This window comes from Zeus faber (assembly GCF_960531495.2).
Source record: "Zeus faber genome assembly, chromosome: 19".
Taxonomy (NCBI): domain Eukaryota; kingdom Metazoa; phylum Chordata; class Actinopteri; order Zeiformes; family Zeidae; genus Zeus; species Zeus faber.
Genome location: NC_137206.1, coordinates 15717125 through 15735691, shown reverse-complemented (window position 1 = coordinate 15735691; position 18567 = coordinate 15717125). Strand labels below are relative to the sequence as shown.

Genomic DNA, 18567 nt, shown 5'->3' with positions numbered 1-18567 from the left:
TGGATTTCCCTCTCTCCCGTCCGTCCGTCCGTCCGTCCGTCCGTCCGTCTGTCTGTCTGTCCGTCCTCCTCAGTTCTGCCTGCCCAAGGCTGAAAAGGAGCGCTACGAGAAGGAGGAGCGACCCGAGTCCCAGCAGGAGATCCTGTGGAGGGCGGCCTCCAGCCTGCCGCTCTACACGCGCACCGGGGCCGGAGGTGGGTGTGTGTGTGTGTGTGTGTGTGTGTGTGTGTGTGTGTGTCTGTGTGTGTCTGTGTGTGTGTGTGTGTGGGTGGGGCCCCGTTTGTGTCCTCGCCCTCTGTGGTCGAGAGGCTGATGGAGTGATGTGTGTTTTACGCAATGCAGCGATCCGCTACTGTGACCGCTGTCAAGTCATCAAGCCGGACCGGTGCCACCACTGCTCCGCCTGCGACATGTAAGCAAGTAAACAACCAAACAAGCCCTCCCAACATACAGGCCCGACTCTGAGAGCAGGGAATATCCGCACCCTTCACCATTATTCCGCTGAAATTGAATTTGTCTCCACTTTTTCCCCCGTCCGTCCATCAGGTGTGTGCTGAAGATGGACCACCACTGTCCGTGGTACGTGGTCTGCGTTGCACATCAAACTAATTGCTGATGTTGGAAATAACGCTTTCCCTGGAGAACGCAGTTATTTCTTAAACATTCCAAAACAAATATACAGTAATCTTATAATAAACAGCATTAATAATCCACTTAAAATACATAGGATTGTTATTTATAAATATTACATTCTGGAGTACAATATCTCACTTTGATTCTCGCTTAATGTGTGTGTGTGTGTGTGTGTGTGTGTGTGTGTGTGTGCGTGCGTGTGTGTGTTTCGCAGGGTGAACAACTGTGTGGGGTTCTCCAACTACAAGTTCTTCATCCTCTTCCTGGCGTACTCGCTGGTGTACTGCTTGTTCATCGCCGCCACCGTGCTGCAGTACTTCATAAAGTTTTGGACGGTGAGCGGCGGCGCGCCCTCTTCCTCTTCCCCCTTCCAGATTGCAGCATGTGGAGAGCTTGCGCTTGCACCGCCCCGACCGCCGTCGTACTGAGCGCCGCGCTCTCTCCGCTTCCCCCTCTTTCTTTTCATCCCTCGTTCTGCCGCACACGCGCTCATTGTTCTCTGATGTGTCGCTTCCCTCCACCACCCCTCCCTCCGCCCTTCCACCTCGGTGCTCTTTCCCTCCATCCCTCCCGTGCTCATCTTTTGTTCTGAGCACAGGTCTGAAATTCTCTTTTTGTTTATTATCCCCCCCCACCACCACCCACCCCCGTACTTAAAAAATAAAATAAATATATATATATATATTTTTTTCTTCTTTTCTTTTCACACACCTCCTCCGCCGTGGTTTCTCTCCAACCGTCCTCTCCCGGCGTGGCTAACCAGTGCTGTCTCTGTTTGTACTAAAGCTTTGCGGAGGAAATCGGCAGAGAACTGCCCAAAGGTAATGGGGGACCAGCTGCACCCCATCGTGTGTGTGTGTGTGTGTGTGTGTGTGTGTGTGTGTGTGTGTGGTGTGTGTGTGTGTGTGTGTGTGTGTGTGTGTGTGTGTGTGTGTGTGTGTGTGTGTGTGTGTGTGTGTGTGTGTGTGTGTGTGTGTGTGTGTGTGTGTGGTCATGCCAGCGCGGTCCCTGTCGTCCTCACTTCATCCCGACTTTTCCTCTCTCTCTCTCTCCGTGAATCTCCCTGCCGTGAATTTGTTCTTATCTCTCTCTCTCTCTCTCTCTCTCTCTCTCTCTCTCTCTCTCTCCCCCCCCCCCCTCCAGAACGAGCTGCCAGACACTCACGCCAAATTCCACGTTTTGTTTCTCTTCTTTGTGGCGGCCATGTTCTGCATCAGTATCTTGTCCCTCTTCAGCTACCACCTGTGGCTCGTGGGGAAGAACAGGTCCACTATAGGTAAAACACACACACACACACACACACACACACACACACACACACACAAATGGTGTTTGCTGTGAAACTTGGCGCTGAATTGGAATCGAAAAAAGGGATGGAACGGATGACCTTTGTTTGCATCAGCTAGTTTCCCGGTTTTTAAAGCGAATTTGGGCGACGGTATTTCCAGCATGAAGCCAGAAAGGTTTCCCCGGACGACGTCTTTCCCTCACTTCCGTCCGCGCCTGCGCCGGACGCCGCACGCTGCTTATTTATTCCTCGTTTTCACTCTTGATCCACTTCATCCCGTCCCCTCCCCGCCGCGCCGTGCTTTTCCCCTCCCCCCCATCTCCAGAGGCGTTCAGGGCGCCCGTCTTCCGGACGGGATCCGACAAAAACGGCTTCTCTCTGGGCTTCCGGAAGAACATCGCCCAAGTGTTTGGAGACCAGAAGAAGTACTGGCTGCTGCCCGTCTTCACCAGGTGGGAGCCCTCAAATAACATATTTTATTAATCCACGGGGGGGGATAAGTGGAGGCGTTTTCTGGTTTCAGATGTACAGTATCAAGTAGGGAGGAAAAAAAATAAAAATAAATACATCGTCCTTTATCCATATAAATATCAGATAAAAAAAAAAATATATATATATATATATATATTTATTTATTTATTTCAAGGTAAAGATGGTGATGTATTCTAAATAGTGTAGTTTCAGTGGGTGTAGGTTGCTTGTCACATAAAAATGAAAGAGTGTGTGTGTGTGTGTCCTTGTGTGTGTCCTTGTGTGTGTGTGTGTGTGTGTGTGTGTTCACATTCCATCCATTTAACCGCTACCTCAGAGGACGGTTCCGAATTTAAAAACTCGTCCCACGTGGGTGGCGCCGGCGCGCTCTCTCTCTCTCTCTCTCCCCCAGCCCGTTCGTGCCGTGATTAAAGTACGTTTTTGCCGCGGCCGTTCCCGCGGCGGCGCTCCAGCAAACAGGCGCCGGATTTGGAGCCCGGACGAAAAGAATTTGAAGAATTGAACTTACCGAACAAAGGAGACGTGTTTGAACTGGAACATGCAAGCGTCTCTCGCTCTTGCGGAATGGTTTTGGTCAAGGAGGGAAAGCGCCGAAACCAGGAGTATTTTTAAAATTGGAGAAGTCGATGAAATGAAAGGATTTGGTTTTCTCGGAGGGATTAGTGTTGTATTATTTGGGATTCGGGCGCAACATTGTGTCTGAAGTTATTTTTAGAGCCGAATGAGTTGGACCGCCGTTCGCTGACACAGTTTGAGGGTTTCGTTTGTTATTTTTTTTGGTGTTTATCCACAAACATCAGAGTGACAATCTGTCCGAGTGGTGGGTTCACGTCCGTTTTGCTGTTGAACTTTGACCTACGACGGCGTAGACCAATCACCGGCGACTAAAAGCAACCAGGAACCAGGAGGTATTGATAACAAATGCTGATTTATTTTATTTTTTTTGGACTCCGCGTCACCACAGCCAAGGAGACGGACTGACGTTCCCCACCCGCCTGGTCAGCACCGACCCAGAGCAGGGCACCGCCAACCTTCAGCCCGAGCCCAAAATGAGGTAAACGGGCCATCAATCAATCAATCTTTGGCCAACGGTGACCCTGGAAACGGTGACCCCCCCCCTCAAAAAACAAACAAACAAAAAAAACATTTTACGAGGAAAAACAAAAAAACGTTTTGTGTCTGAGTCGAAGCTTCGTTTGGCGTCTCGGTGGTTGACGTGTGTGTGTCTTTACTCTGTGTGCCGCGAACAGCCCGGCGAGTCCTCTGGGCGAGTGCGGGAATCGCCTCCTGAACGACCAGCCCGGCGTCGGCGCGGCCGACCATCTGGCTAATAACACCCTGAAATCAGGCAAGCCCACCACGCCGGCCCGCGGGCTGGGTTAATGGTTACCGTCCACCGTTTGTTGTTTGCTGTATGCTCGTCACCGTAAAAAAACCCTGTCCCTCTGTCCCCCTGCAGCTGGAAGTGAAACCATCACAATCTCCTTGGAGAGCGAGTCCTAACCAGGTGAAGCCGCCAACGTCTTGTCTCGCCTTAGTTTGGGCTTCCGGCTTTGACTTTCGATTGTTGATTGATCGTTCGGTTTTGCGCCGGAAAATCGGACGAGAAATCGCGAGTCTCGTCAACACCCGTTGTCCCAAATGATCTCCCCTTGTTTTGTGCCCCCCCCCCCCCCCTCCCTCTTCTCTCATCACAGGAGAAACTCCTCTGCCGTTTAATATGATGCCTTAAGCAACGCTTTACTTTAGTACGTCACCATGGAAACGGTCTCCCAGCGCATCCCCTATCTCTGCAGGTTCACACAGCCAGCGTCGCCCTGGAAATGCATTCCTTCTGCCTGTCGGGGCTGCTACGGCAATGTCACCGGCTTCCTTAGTATGCAGCGCCATGAGTAGATTTCACACCTAAAAAGAACGAATCGCAAGCTTGTTCCCACTCACACAGATCCATGTTTAGAAGACACGCACACGGCGTTTTTGTTGGGTTTCTTTTTTTCCTTTTTTTTTTTTTTTTTTGACTGCACTTTTTTGGTTGCGAATTCTCACAATATGATTTTTGATCCGAGACTTTTGATGGAGGGGTGTGGCTACGTTGCCGAAAGGGTCTCACAGAAGACGAGAGGGAAAATGAGACAAGCTGGAAGTAAACGCTTGTTTTTTGTTGTTTTTTTTGTTGTTTTTTTCCCGGAATTACAGCATCATGGAATATTTTTCCTTTTATTTTATTTTTTTGTATGACTGTGTGCGCTGCACCTTGAAGATGTGCTGTTGCCTGGCCTGTACCACCAAGACCCAACCGCATGGCACACTGGACTGACCCATTACAGAGGAAAAACGGGGGGGGGGGTATTGATTTGGTTTTTAGGATAGAACAGCACAAGATGGTACATTTGCACTTTCTAGATTTGAGTATTGATGTCCATCAAACAATGTGCTGCCTTCAGTGTGTGTGTGTGTGTGTGTGTGTGTGTGTGTGTATGTGCGCGTGTGCGTGTGTGTGTGTTTCCAGAAACACAAGGGTTTTTGGAAACTTTTGAAAACTAACAGGAACTAAAATGATCAGCTTTACATGTTGCGGTGGTAGCCTTGGTTTACATATGTGTTCACATGCTGCTTCAAATATCGACCCTTTTGTCTGGGAGATGCATCACATGCGGTGCAATTTACAGTGTCCTCTGTGTTTTTTAACAGTCCATCAACTCTGTTCTATGTTGGTTTATTGATTGTTTTGTTTTTTGTTTTGTTTTGTTTTTTTATGTGCCCAGCAGTCACCAACCTCTTCTTCAGGCCTGCTTTTATACAGCTCAGTGCTTCGACTTTTATAAGGCCGTCACCACTTGTTGCCAAATAAGGGCTTGACCCAACCGGGAGCTCTGACCTCTGAATCGGAAGTGTTTACAACATTCAAGCTTTACCGTCACCCACCCTCACGTCGCGGCGAGCGTCATCCTGACCAAATTATATTTGCCTGCCATCGCAGTACAACGCTTCGCGTCCAGACGCACCTTCCATGCCCCTCACTCTCCTCGCTGGGGAGGGGGTGTCCTTGCAGCACCAATGCTGGCCAGAAGATGGCGGCACATCGCCGCGTGGTCTGCCCTCATTTAAATGAATGGCGTTTTGTACCGTTGCAGCTGGCTCAGGGGTCTTTGCATTTTCAGTCTATGAAGCAAATCTGTTCCATTATGGTTTTCATATATATATGTATATGTATATGTATATATGTGTGTGTGTGTGTGTGTGTGTGTGTATATGTGTGTGATTTTTTTTTTTTCCCCCATGGTAAAATGATTCGCCCGGTGTTGTTCTCACCTCTGCTAAAACAACGTGGCTTTTCGTGGGCGTCGCCGACGGACGCGTTTCAAATGATGGCGGCAAATCAAGCCGAATCCACCTCGCCCGGTGCTCACCGGTCGCTCCGCGGGGCCTCGGACCCGGCGCCCAGCTGGAGGGGGCCGCGTCGCTCGGTCGAGCGACAACCATCTCCCCGCGCGGAGGAGTCTGTCCCGGTGGCCGACGCCGAAGCGAGCCGACTCCGCTTGTGACGTGTTAACGACGGACCCGAGTTTGGAGCGTTGCCACACGAACTCGTTCCCAGCCGGCGCTCGTCGTGGTTTACACGCCGTCGTATCCGTGGTGTAGCGTGTGAGTAGGTGGTGGCGTACACGTGCATGTTGCCGCTATTGTACCGAATGTATTTCAGTCAGGACTGTGGTGATCATCTCGTGACCGAAAGGACTTCCATTGGTCTGATTGCTTTTTTTTTTTTTTTTTTTTTTGAAATTCCTAAATAATGACGTGTACGATGAGCTCTGACCCTGGGGAGGTCGACTCGATGTGGCGTCACGCTGATCCCCGTGTGGCGTCGTCGATCGAATCGTGGTCCTCCACCCGTCCGGCGGTTTGAGCGACACTTTTTCGGAGCCTGTTTCCACCGTTTTGAATACGGCGGCTGATTCTAAAGCGTTGGGCCTGTATTAATGTTGTGTGTGTGTGTGTGTGTGTGTGTGTGTGTGTGTGTGTGTGTGTGTGTGTGTGTGTGTGTGTGTGTGTGTGTGTGTGTGTGTGTGTGTGTGTGTGTGTGTGTGTGTGCGCAGGGCTTCGATCGTCATTTTGTGATATTTGCCGTGTTGGCAGAGACGCCCGTACGAAACGCCGAAATTTGCGTACGACAAACATCTCACCGGTGCCCCAAAAGCATGGAGCCCAACCGTACATGTGTTTTAAACAGCAACAATAGGGGAAGGTATGGTTTTAAAATAAACTTTTTTTTTTTTTTTTTTTTTTAATATATATAACTTTTATTATTATTATTATTATTATTATTATTTTTTTAATATTCTTGACTCCGGTCTGTTCAACAACATCCATATAATGGAAGCCATAAGTGAATACTCCTGTAAATTGGAGGGAGAATATTATTCATTTTCTCTCCGATTTACTTTCTTTATATTTTACCTCTGCATGTTTTATTTTTTACATTTTACTTCTGCGTGTACACTGCAGATGAACTGTGCTTGTTTCTCTCGTTTCTTTTTTGTTACAGTATCTTAATTTTGTGTGTGTGTGTGTGTGTGTGTGTGTGTGTGTGTGTGTGTGTGTGTGAGAGAGAGAGTGTGTGTACGTGTATATATTGATAATGTAAAAAAAAAAAAATGAGTGCATATCTATTTTTCTTGTCTGATTTTAATTTTACCGTTCCTATTTTGTGAATGAAGTATATGCCTCTACACTATTAACGTAAAAAAAAAAAAAATAACAATAAATGTTTTTTTTTTTTAATACCTCCAGTCTAACTTGCTTTGAAAACAGGTTGTGACAGAATTACTGTATTTAAGTCTTTTTTTTTGTTTTGTTTTCTGCTTTTAAACACTATTCAATTTTCCAAGCAATGCCAATTTCATCCCTGCGTGGACAAAGTCGCCGGGGTCCTGTGAAATGATGGTAATCCACCATCTCAAAAGCTGAGTCATTTAAGAGATGCACTTCAGGGCCAGAAGTACGTACTTATTCCAAACCCCGGGCGTGAATGTGGAGTTGGTCACCCCTTTCCTGCTATAACAGCCCCCACTCCAATGGGAATGCTTTCCACTATTTGGGATTTTGCCCCCATTCAGGCGCGAGAGCAATCAGTAAGACCGGGTCACTGATGTAGGGCAACGGGGCGTGGCTCACAGTCGGCATTCCGATTCACCCCAAAGATGTTCATTGAGGGCAGGTCCGGGCTCTGTGCAGGCCGGTCAGATTCTTCCACATCGCCAATCGGTGAAATTAATTATTTACGAACCGCGCTTTGTGCGCGGGGGGGGGCATGGTCATGGTCACGCTGAAACAGAAATGGGCCCTCCCCAAACTTTCGCCCGCAAAGTGTGTGCTGCAGCATCAAGCAGGATCTGAGGGGCCACGCCCAAACATGCCCCAGGGCGTGATTCCTCCACCACCAAATTTTCCAATTGGCGCGATGCGTCTCGGCAGGCAGCATCCGCCAAACACAGATGACTCCATCAGACGCCAGGGGTGAAGCATAATTCATCACGCCGGAGGACGTGTTTCCACAGCTCCAGAGCCCCATTGGCGTCACGCTTTACACCACTCCGGCCGACGCATGGCGTTGCGCACAGCGATCTTAAGCTTCTGTGCAGCTGTTGGCTGTTAGGGAACCCCAGTTCGGCCGCCCTGCTCCCATGAGCGCGTGCGGCGTACCGTGGTCGGGCTGCGGTTGCCCCGAGACGTCGCCACTTCACGATAACAGGACTTGGGGTCGAATGTGCCCGAGGAGACCGCGGTGGTTGTGTGTGGGATCTCACGGTTGGTTGGGTTGTGTCGTGGCCAATTCGAAAAGGAGTTCCAGATGCACTTCTATCGGCCTGTTAATTGCATTTAAATCACAAACAGAGGGATTGACCATCAATTAACCAAAGATCCTTTTGGAGACGAACTTCTTCATTTTTTCCCAGATGGACAATGATCATGTTATTATTATTATAATTATTATATTTTTTTAAGAAAGCTGAGTCATTTGCCCCTTTGAACTGCATCGAAGCTGGCTGAAAAGGGAAGCACGACTGTTGCAATCTATGAAAATGAAATCTTTCTGACTGTAGCCCATGTACAAAAATTGGTTACATGGGGTGTTCATTGCCAAACACACCATTTAACTTTTTTTTTTTTTTTGGTTGACAATATGTTAATGTTTGTCACTTTATCACTCATTTGCAGTAGAATAGTGTGTGTTTAAGGGGTTTTTAATGGAGCACCTGTAGGTATAATATACTACGGTCACGCTTTTGTTTTTCTCTGCTCTGCTGCTTTTTCCACCGTACAGAGAGCAAGGTCCTCTTACTTACACACTGGACTCGAGGACATTACTCAGAACCCACCTCTCCCCTTTGCAGACTTGATGTGAACACTTTCTTCTCTTTTCGAAATTACTGTGTGTGTGTGTGTGTGTGTGTGTGTGTGTGTGTGTGCCCCCAAGGTGAATGGCCTCTGTGTCACTCTGGGACACTGATCTCCTGTGGAGAATAAACATTCCCTGGGTTAAAGAAAACACTGGGGGATAACCTCTGCAAGGTGAATGCAGCCTTGATGCAACAACTACCTTTGGAATTCTCCCTTTAAATCCTTAAATTAAGCACCGGTTATAGTGCGCTGCACTGAAAAACTCATTGCGCAAAATGAACTTCTCTGCTTTCCATCGTGGCACCTCAAGTCAAAACACATAAAAATATGTTGATTCAACAAATTTTTTTTCTGAGTTTCCATGACATACGAATTAAGCCTGAACTTGTTTCTTCCTGCATAATAAGTCATAGTTCTTATCTTAGTGGGTGTGCTGGCAAATATAGTTGCTCCAGGCTACGAAAAGTTAGGTGAGGTGAAAGTGTGCCATGCCCCAGATGGCATGTGGAGGTGGAATTGTGCTTGCTTGGATAACCGCAACAGCCCCGTCGAATCCAAATCTAAACGAAACGCTTTCGTCCTCTCTCAGGTGAACCCAAACACACGTACCGAGTAATTAAATACTCACAATTTACTCACACAGCATATTAAAGCGAATTAAAACACAGAATAAAATAAATAGGAAAACGGGGAAAATGGCAAGTTCAGGACGGGAAATAAAACGAATGAAGAAAGCGAAATGAGAGAGAAGCCATGTGTGCTTGTTTGACTTTGTCCATTCATTTCTCTTTAAATGGTTAACTTTAGGAGGAGGAAGAGGAGGACATGAACACAGAACGAGCAGGGAGAACAGCAAGTGGGCTGGTTCTTCATCTCGACATCCTCCCTTTGTCCTGCTGAGTTCCTACGTCGAGTCGAGTTTTTTAGACTATAACTACTCCAACAAAACTGCTCGATTATTTCATTTCTTTACATTATATACTTTTCCTCCTCCGTGCCTCTGATCCCCAGATCCCTGAGGAGTCCTTAAGTGAAGGGATTTGCATCTTGTACGCCTCACATGATGACGCTTCCGCAGCCTTGGTTTCCATGGGAACACGGAGCATGTGATGGGAATGCGTCTGCCGGCTGCAGGCTCCAGTCCCTTGGAATGCCCCCCCCCCCAAACACACACACACACACACACACACACACACACACACACACACGCACACACTCTCTAACAACAACTCCCATTCACTGCCCCATCCCCCATCCACACAAGCCAATGACCCTTTTTTCCAAAGACAGCTTCCGACACAATTTCCTTTCAAAATATAAAAATATTTTTAATAATGATGATGATGATGATGATGATCCCGTCCGCCTCCACATTTGGTTCATTCACACTGGGTCTGATGCAATAACGAAACATTTGGGTGAATATTGTACTTATCCTACAGAACAATAATCCCAAATAAACGAGCCTTGCTGCACTTTCTAAACTGACCGTGGCATTAGTGGTCGAAGTGCAAATGTTCCGCTTTGCCTATCAGGCTTCTTTTATTATACCCCAGAGCAGTGGTTCTGAAACTTTTCCGGATCGCATCAAAGCGCGTGTCTATTTGATACGCATTTTGACAATTTGATAAGATTGCGTCTCTGGGATCCCAAACTGTGGGTATGATTTCGTCCAAACTTCTGTACTTGTCTGTACTGTAGTTGGGGAGGTAGCAGTGCAACTATGATCAGAATCACAATCAATACACAAGGACTTTGTTCTGGTAAAGGCAAAGTTTCGACAGTCCAAAAAGGACAAATTCTCCGAAATGTTTTCTATTAAAATGATCAAAACGGTCAAGTGCTGGAGTGTAATCACTGGTCGTCTTAACTGGGGACCACCCCTGGAAGCTCCTGAAGGACCCCTGGGGGAGTCCCCGGGCCTCATGTTGAGAACCCCCCTGGAGGAGGAGAGTGGGAACAGCCCCCATGGAGGGATGGAGGGGAAGGCAGAGTCACCGGGGAGTTGGACAAGATTGCACAATTGGCTCCTTTCGTTGTCTCCTCCGATTTACGTCGATTAGACGCCGGGTCGTGATTTGCCAGCGGCCGCTTGTGAGTGCAGGGAAGGCGGGTCCGCACACTCCCACCGCGGGGGCTGGGGAGCTGGGTGAACGCTTTTCCCCGCCGGCCCGCGCTCAAGCCGTCCATCAGGGGTTCGGTTCCTCTCGGAACCTCACTCCCGAGTTTTTTTGGGGGGTGTAACGGTCGGATTGCGGATTGCGGAGTCAATCAGCCCCAGCGATCAGCATGGACGTGGCCAATCGCACCGTCGATCCGAGCTGCAGCGGCGACGCACCCCTCGCCCTCGACGTCATCCTCCGTGAGTAGAGAGCGGTTCTCGGGGTCCCTCACTCAAGGGCCCGTCGGTCCTTTATATTACTTTTATTTTTTATTTTTTAACCTTTTAAACTTTTTTCGTAAAGTAAACAACTTTTTTTTGGAGGCTAGAGCTGTTGTTAGACACAGAAAATAATACAAAGTTTAGTTTTCTTTAACTTTAAATGAAGAATATATTCAAAATGTATGAAGCCTAAAAATATATATATACATATATACAGTGTGTGTGTATATATTTATTGTGTGTGTGTGTGTGTGTGTGTGTGTGTGTGTGTGTGTGTGTGTTTAACAAATTAAAGCTGTTTTTAAAGTGCAACCAACGGCTTCAATCTAACCCCCCCCCCCTGTTGTTTATTATTAAGACCCAGATCCTTTTAATCCATTTGAAATCGGGGGTGTTATTAACAGGAATTTAGAGGTTGGGATTTCCAGGGGATTAGCCCATTAAAGTATCCAAGGAACTTTCTCTCAACAACTCTGCATTCCTTTTAATTGAAAAATAAAACCATAAATACTCAAATATCCTGTTCATCAGTACTCTAGCATAGATTATTATAATTATAATAATAATAATAATAGTTATTATTATTATTATTATTATTATTATTATTATTAATATTATTAAAAGCAGAACGCATGGCAATACACTAAAAGTAACAGTACAGCTCTTATATGATATTCCAGAAAGATCTGATATTTTCATTTGTTCAGTATTAGTTTCATACACGTCATTCAAAAGTTTGTATAAAGACAGTCATATTTGCCATATTTACATTTATGTAAAAATCTTTTTGCAACAGCAACATTTTTTTCTTAATATCATAAATGTTCCATATTATTCACACACACACATATATATATATATATATATATATATACACACACACACACACACACTATCCCCCCTATCATCAATATTACACATAACATTTTTTGTTATAATTTCCTCTGCTGTGAGAATATTTAATGACTATTCAACATATTCTCAGACAACTCGAACATTAGGGTGATGTTGTGTTGGCATATCTTTAATGTCATCATAGGCCTCTTTGAACTTGGAACATGTTCACAAGGCTGCAAGGGTACAAAGGTAGTTTGCACTAGTTTTTTTTCTGATTCCTGTCTAAATAAAATACCCTCCCCATGCCACGAACAACCTGGAACAAATTGCAACACGAAAATGAAATAGAAAATGTTCTGCGTTGCTGTTGGACACAATTCAGTGTCTATCTGCCAAGTTGCATCGGGCGTGACGGACGAAGAAGAACATCAATACAAATCACGAAGCCTTCATCCAAGGCTGAAAATCAATAAATCTGTTCAAGGGTTATAAAAATAAAACCATTCCCCTCTTTCCCTTTGCCTTCAAACAGCAGTTTATCATTGCAGTAGGTCAGAGAGTTATCCAGCCTCCAAAAACCCAAATGCTCTTCCAGTTCACTACAATCGACTTTTGCAAAAACGAAAGTAAAGATTGGGTTGTTGTTTGTTTGTCGTTAAACATTGAGTCGATTATCGATTTCTTTCATGTGCGGGTGCACATCTGTCTTGCACAACAGCGTACGGGCCTGTTATTGGTTTCCTGTTTGTACCGGGGATGATTCAGAGACTCGTCACCTGGTAACACATGTTCCTGATGAGCCGACGCGTCCGTTGCGCAAGAGGCCTCACCGACGGGACACACCACATTACTCAGGACACCGCTGAGTCATCATTTAGCAGTCACAAAATAATTACTCCGGGACGATTGGCGAAACAAACACAGCCGGGGGTTTCGCCCCATTAATCCCGAGGCATGGTTCGGTTTTCCCGTGTTGGCCGATCGTTTGCAAAGGGAGTTTCTCTTTCTTCCTCGAGAAGTTGTTTTGATCGGCACGAGCCAGGAACCAATTTGGCGGTCGTCGTTAAAACCCCTTTGTGCGCGGGTCAATCCGCACGCTTTCACATAAACATCGTCGTTGCCGTTTGTGTGGCGGGTTGCTCCGAGGCATTGGGAGAATGGGATGACTTAAACACCAAGTAGCTCTTACTTCTTACGTCCAAGAGTGTTTATTTGAAATGTTGACGCCCGTTTTGTTTTTCCTCCTGCATCTACGTATATTAGAGCTGGACATCTTCGGCATCATCCTGTTCTCGGTGCTGACCTTCATGGCGGCCGTGTCCATGCTGGTGTACATGGAGGAGTGCGTCTACATCTACAACAAGGTGCCCTCCAACAAGAAGAGCCTCATCATCTGGGTCAACGGGGCGGCGCCGGTGAGACGGGGACACGGGGACAGGGGAGGCCTTTGGGGGGATGTCCGCCTTTTTTTTTTTTTTAATCTGAAATACGACTTAAAAGACTGTGAGGGGCAACACATGACGCCGATGGCCGAGTGTGGATCAAGACCTCGGTTGAGAGAGAACATGAGTAGGGATCCAAGCGTAATATCACCACCGCTGGCGTTCTAGGATCCCTCTTGACATCCAACGTCTCCAAAGTGATCTGACAAATGTCCAACTTAACCCCCCCTCTCCCCCCTCATGTTGTTCTTCTCAGGTGATCGGCAGCATGTCCTGTCTCGGGATGTGGGTTCCCAGAGCCACCATGTTTACTGACATGACGTCCGCCTGGTGGGTTCTCTCTCCCCCTCCCCCCTCTCTCTCTCTCCCTCCCTCCTCTTCCAGCTCATCCCTCCCTCTCTGCTCCTCACCTTCCATCTCTCGCTGGGCTCCTTGCTGTTTTCGCCCGGGAGCCCCGTAGTTAGAGGTCAAAGGACGAGGAAACCCCATACTTTCTGAACATCCACGGAAATATTATGCCACGATGGCGTAACAGGCTCTGGCTTAAGATCACTTGTTTTCCTCTCACATGCCGGTACGGCCATTGATTGCATTACATTGATTAGATTCTCCAGGGAAACATGGATTGAAAGCAGAGGGTTATTGGACTATGGAGCCGTCGGAGCGGATCATAATTCCAACTGTGTCCAATTTGATTCACTTACAAGTTGCACGTTCCCCGAAGTTCGATTGAAGCGGATCTCCTCACCTGCACCCCGTCCAACACATTTCATTCGATCCGACCGTCTTCCTCTGCCGCAGCTACTTCGCCATCGTGGTCTTCAAGTTCCTGATCCTGATGGTGGAGGAGGTGGGGGGAGACGAGGCGTTCCTGCAGCGGGCGGGGAAGCACAAGCTGCGGATCAGCACGGGGCCGTGCTGCTGCTGCTGCCCCTGTCTGCCGCACGTGGCCATCACACGGTGAGAATGGGGGGGGGGGGGTGGGGACTGAACGTATCTTCCATTGTAGATTCCGTGCGACGTCACCAGCTGGCGCCACTCGCCCGTGTTAGCACTAGCGTGTAGGCGGAGGGATGTGAATCCGGCTGGAGAAGGGGTCGCTGCCGCCGACGGTCGTTATCAATGGACGGCGGTCATTATCCGAAATAACTGACTGCCACGATTGACCCATCAAAATCGAGTCTATTACAGATCCGTGTGATCATTTCGACTAACCAAGGGTGACCACCTTTTGAAAAACCCCAAACCCGGACCCTTAAGTGTACCCCCCCGTACACTCTGTTGGTGGTGGGGGGGGTTGTAAGAGAGTAAGCGTCCCCCCGTTATGCACATATGCACGCAGAGGCACGAGGACATGCCGCGGAGTCGCCTATACAAAGCGCTGGCCACACACACACACACACACACACACACACACACACACACACACACACACACACACACACACACACACACACACACACACTTCACAGGGAGCCAGTGGGTGTGTTGATGACGGCGCCCAATTCTCCGATGGGATCTTTGTGCACCCTCTTTTCTGCTTGCCTGTAAACAGTAGTTAATATATGATGTAAGCGCAGAAAACAAGTTTATTATTATTATTATTATTATTATTATTATTATTATTATTAATAAAAATAAACATTTGGTAGTGAATGTTGAAACCCGGGACATTTTAGGGTTGTACAGATATCTGTCGAGACTCGAGACGGACAGCTCTAAACGGGGACAGACCGGGACGCCTGGTCACCGTGGACTGACCTCCAGTGCTCAGTGTTGATTTGGGGCCTAATCAGATTGGACTTTGTGACGGGACTCACATTTTTTTTTTCCAGATTTTTTGCATCACTGGCATGCAGCGCTGTCTTTGACTTTAATTTTTCCCCACATCCCCTCGCGGCCTAAGTGGTCCCAGACCCTGCCGCCTCATTCTTTATCACCCGGGGGACGAGCTGACAAAGTCTCGCCGTACGAATGCAGAGTCCATCGAGTTCAGGAATTTTAATCTCAGCCTGTAGAGAGAATGAAGCGTTTTCAAATGTGGTGGGGGCGGGGCAAGCGAAGCATGTGTGTTACATGACCCCATCGATCCCATCTGTGTTGGAATGAAACGAGAGAAATACACACATGTGCAGGTTGAACGCACCCCGAGTCGTTCAGAGTTCAGAGTAAAGAACGGCTGCCCTGGCCAGCGTTCACCGCGTGTCATAACCCTTCATTTAAAGGACGAGCCCCAACGTGGCCCCGCGCAGAAGAAGTAAGCGGCATTTATTTGATGCAGCAAGTAATGAGCCATTATCTGTTCGCTGCTCCGGAAAACATGTTGCAGCTCGTGGCGAAGGTTCCCCTCCCATCTTATTGTGCCATCGCTATGAAGAATTTGAGGAGTCTGAGAAGTCCGACAGTGCTAACCCAAGGGAAATTCACCTCCAAGCTGTTATCATGTCAAAGGATTAAAAAAACGCATCATTAGATATTACAGATATACTGGAACTGGTGTTAGATATCTGACCATCCCAGCATAAAACAGCTTATCCGTGTGTGGAGAAAAGACAATACATACAAATATCTGATGGCCAGAATCACATCCGACATGCTCGGTGTTAAAGATCCCACATCATTTGATTTGAGTTTTTACTCCTTATTTTAATCAGTAAATTGATTAAATCTCCATCAAAAAATTCCACTGACCTCCAAACAGCCATCATTAATCAATACTGTCCAGTGAAAACTAATGGACGTGATCTGGATGATCCATTGGTATTGGTAGTGAGTATCGGTGCATTAAAGACATTCATCATTGAATTGTTTCCATTCCGTCTGCAGGCGCTCCCTGTTTCTACTCAAACTGGGCTCCTTCCAGTTTGCCCTGCTCAAGGTCGTCTTCACCATCATCTCCATCATCCTCTGGAGGAATGGAAACTTCGACCTGGCCAACGTGAGTTGCTAAAGCAAAAGAGATCTCACTGTTTTGTTGATTTTTTTTTTTAAACCAGGCAAAACTGATATTAAATTGATTTCTTCCGTGACGGATTTCAGTTGGAAATCACCGGCTCCGCTATTTGGATTAATCCGATTGTGGGCGTTTTGACCATCATAGCCCTGTGGCCAGTAGCCATCATGTTCATGCACCTGAGGACGACCCTGCGCAGCCTGAAGATCATTCCCAAATACGCCATGTACCAGGTAAGATACAAGAGAATCTTTGACCATGTACACATATAATACATATTGTACACACATTTTAATACCTATACACACACAAAACACCTACTTACACATCTGAATGTGATGCATAGCAAGCAACATAGTGTCTCCTCTTACTGTAGCTGGTGCTGGTCCTAAGTCAGCTGCAGTCAGCCATCATCAATATCCTGGCGATGAATGGAACCATCGGCTGCTCTCCGCCCTACTCCTCCCCAGCACGAGGATACTGTAAGCCAGCATATTCATCCACCCATCCATTCATCGAAAGGTTCATAAGGTCAAGAAAGAAAATATTGTTCAACTGACTCTCTCTCTGTCTCTCTCTGTCCTATTTCCAGTGATGAGTCAGCAGTTGTTGATCCTCGAGATGTTCATAATTACACTGGTAACGCGCCTGCTGTACCGTAGACAGTACGACCCTTTACCTGAAGAAAAGCACGATGATGACGAAAACACCAAGATGGTTGGGGTGCAACAGATTGCATGAGCGTGTGTATGAGCGTGTGTGTGTGTGTGTGTGTGTGTGTGTGTGTGTGTGTGTGTGAGATGTCATATGGAACAACCACTTTAGTTCTATATGACTTGGTTTAAGTAAACACCCAGTTCAATAGGAATAGCCGCTTGCAAGACTATGGTAGCTTTTCACAGGATTTTCTACGTGTGTGTGTGTGTGTGTGTGTGCGCAAGTGCGCGCGATTGAAATGTGATATTATGAATTGAAATATTACTATTTTTCGAACCAAGCCAGTTGGTTCCCATCAGTTATAACTGGTCGTAGGTTTTGCTGCGAATGGTTATAAATGATGGGAACCGTCGTTTTGATATGGCCTGGGTTGGAAAAATAGCAAACATTTTCTGTTAAATGTATAACTTTAGTTATGTAATTGAAATTTGCTCCTTCAGGGATTTGCTGAAACTATCCAAGGTTGCACACAATTAACGGTTTGACACATCAAACCTGTCTTGAGTCTCTCATCCTGTGGGTTTAAGCGGGACTTGCACGGCCACAGTTTTTCCCCATCACAGTCCATTTCATTCTCTATTATGGGAACCATGAAGACCTGGGGCTTCCTTGTAGTCATTTTCTTTGACTGTGAGTTAGTTGTGCACAAGTATGCACATTTGCATTTGGTGCTGTTTCCAAGAACCCTGTGCTCTCATTATATTAATGCAGTGTAAACTTTTAAAGAATATACTTATCTCAAAGAATCGACTTCGAATTTGTGGTTTGTCTTTCCTCCTTTGTCCTAATTTCTGCCGATGTGTTTGCCTGTCCGCCAAAGGTGCAGTGTGTAGAGTGACGGAAGGGACTTCACAGAAACTTAATATAATATTCATCAGTGTGTTTTAATGTGTGTATAATCCCAGGAAAATAAGAATCGTTGCGCCGGCATTTCTTTAGAACGAGCGCTCAATATCTGCGTAGGGACCTCACCACTAGATGCCACTAAATCCTACACACTGCATCTTTAAACTTGAAGACTCTTAAAAACTTAGGGCTCTGAGGGTTTAATCAGGGTTTAGGGGTTGAAATGATCTCCCAATCCTTGAACTGTGGTGGCATCGGGACGAGGTGGCTGCAGGGTTCAAACTCTGACACCTGCTGGGACATAAGAATAGCACATTCATTCTACCACTATCTGTTTACATTTTTACACGTCTGATGTGCAAAAAAAAACAACCCCAAAAAACATTCTTCACTCTATAAAAAAATGAATACATATCAAATTATATTTGTAATATTTGTATAATAAACAATTTATTTTAGATATTTAAATACAATTTATAAGTTAGGACTCCTAACTTGTAAATTGTATTTAAATATTTAAAATAAATTGTCCTTGTCCTTATCCTTAACATAACATATTAACATATTACTTATT

The 18567-nt window shown here is 46.5% G+C and overlaps 2 protein-coding genes across 2 annotated transcripts in view; both read left to right on the top strand.

Annotated features, from left to right (window-relative positions):
- Positions 1-3916, top strand: part of LOC307244979 (palmitoyltransferase ZDHHC20-B-like) — a gene marked incomplete at both ends in the record, with an annotated part of 4934 nt that extends 1018 nt beyond the window's left edge. The window contains 11 exon segments of the mRNA XM_080020390.1: positions 21-194; positions 343-412; positions 547-579; positions 848-968; positions 1420-1423; positions 1426-1454; positions 1777-1909; positions 2247-2373; positions 3378-3467; positions 3664-3761; positions 3873-3916. Of these exon segments, the coding sequence (XP_079876516.1) occupies positions 21-194; positions 343-412; positions 547-579; positions 848-968; positions 1420-1423; positions 1426-1454; positions 1777-1909; positions 2247-2373; positions 3378-3467; positions 3664-3761; positions 3873-3916 (923 nt within the window).
- Positions 3917-10879: 6963 nt separating this feature from the next.
- slc51a (solute carrier family 51 member A) lies at positions 10880-17856 on the top strand. Its single transcript, XM_080019923.1, has 8 exons — positions 10880-11177; positions 13299-13450; positions 13734-13807; positions 14279-14437; positions 16304-16415; positions 16517-16663; positions 16807-16912; positions 17023-17856. The coding sequence occupies exons 1-8, from the start codon at positions 11105-11107 to the stop codon at positions 17169-17171; spliced, it is 972 nt and encodes a 323-aa protein (XP_079876049.1). The 5' UTR covers positions 10880-11104; the 3' UTR covers positions 17172-17856.
- Positions 17857-18567: the final 711 nt, after the last annotated feature.

What these genes read in the sequence shown, in the direction of transcription:
- slc51a (XM_080019923.1), top strand. Translation starts at nt 11,105, where the DNA reads ATGGACGTGGCCAATCGCACCGTCGATCCGAGCTGCAGCGGCGACGCA. An exon ending in CCAAATACGCCATGTACCAG is followed by an intron (nt 16,664 to 16,806) that starts GTAAGATACAAG and finishes CTCTTACTGTAG; the next exon opens with CTGGTGCTGGTCCTAAGTCA. An exon ending in CTCCCCAGCACGAGGATACT is followed by an intron (nt 16,913 to 17,022) that starts GTAAGCCAGCAT and finishes TCCTATTTCCAG; the next exon opens with TGATGAGTCAGCAGTTGTTG.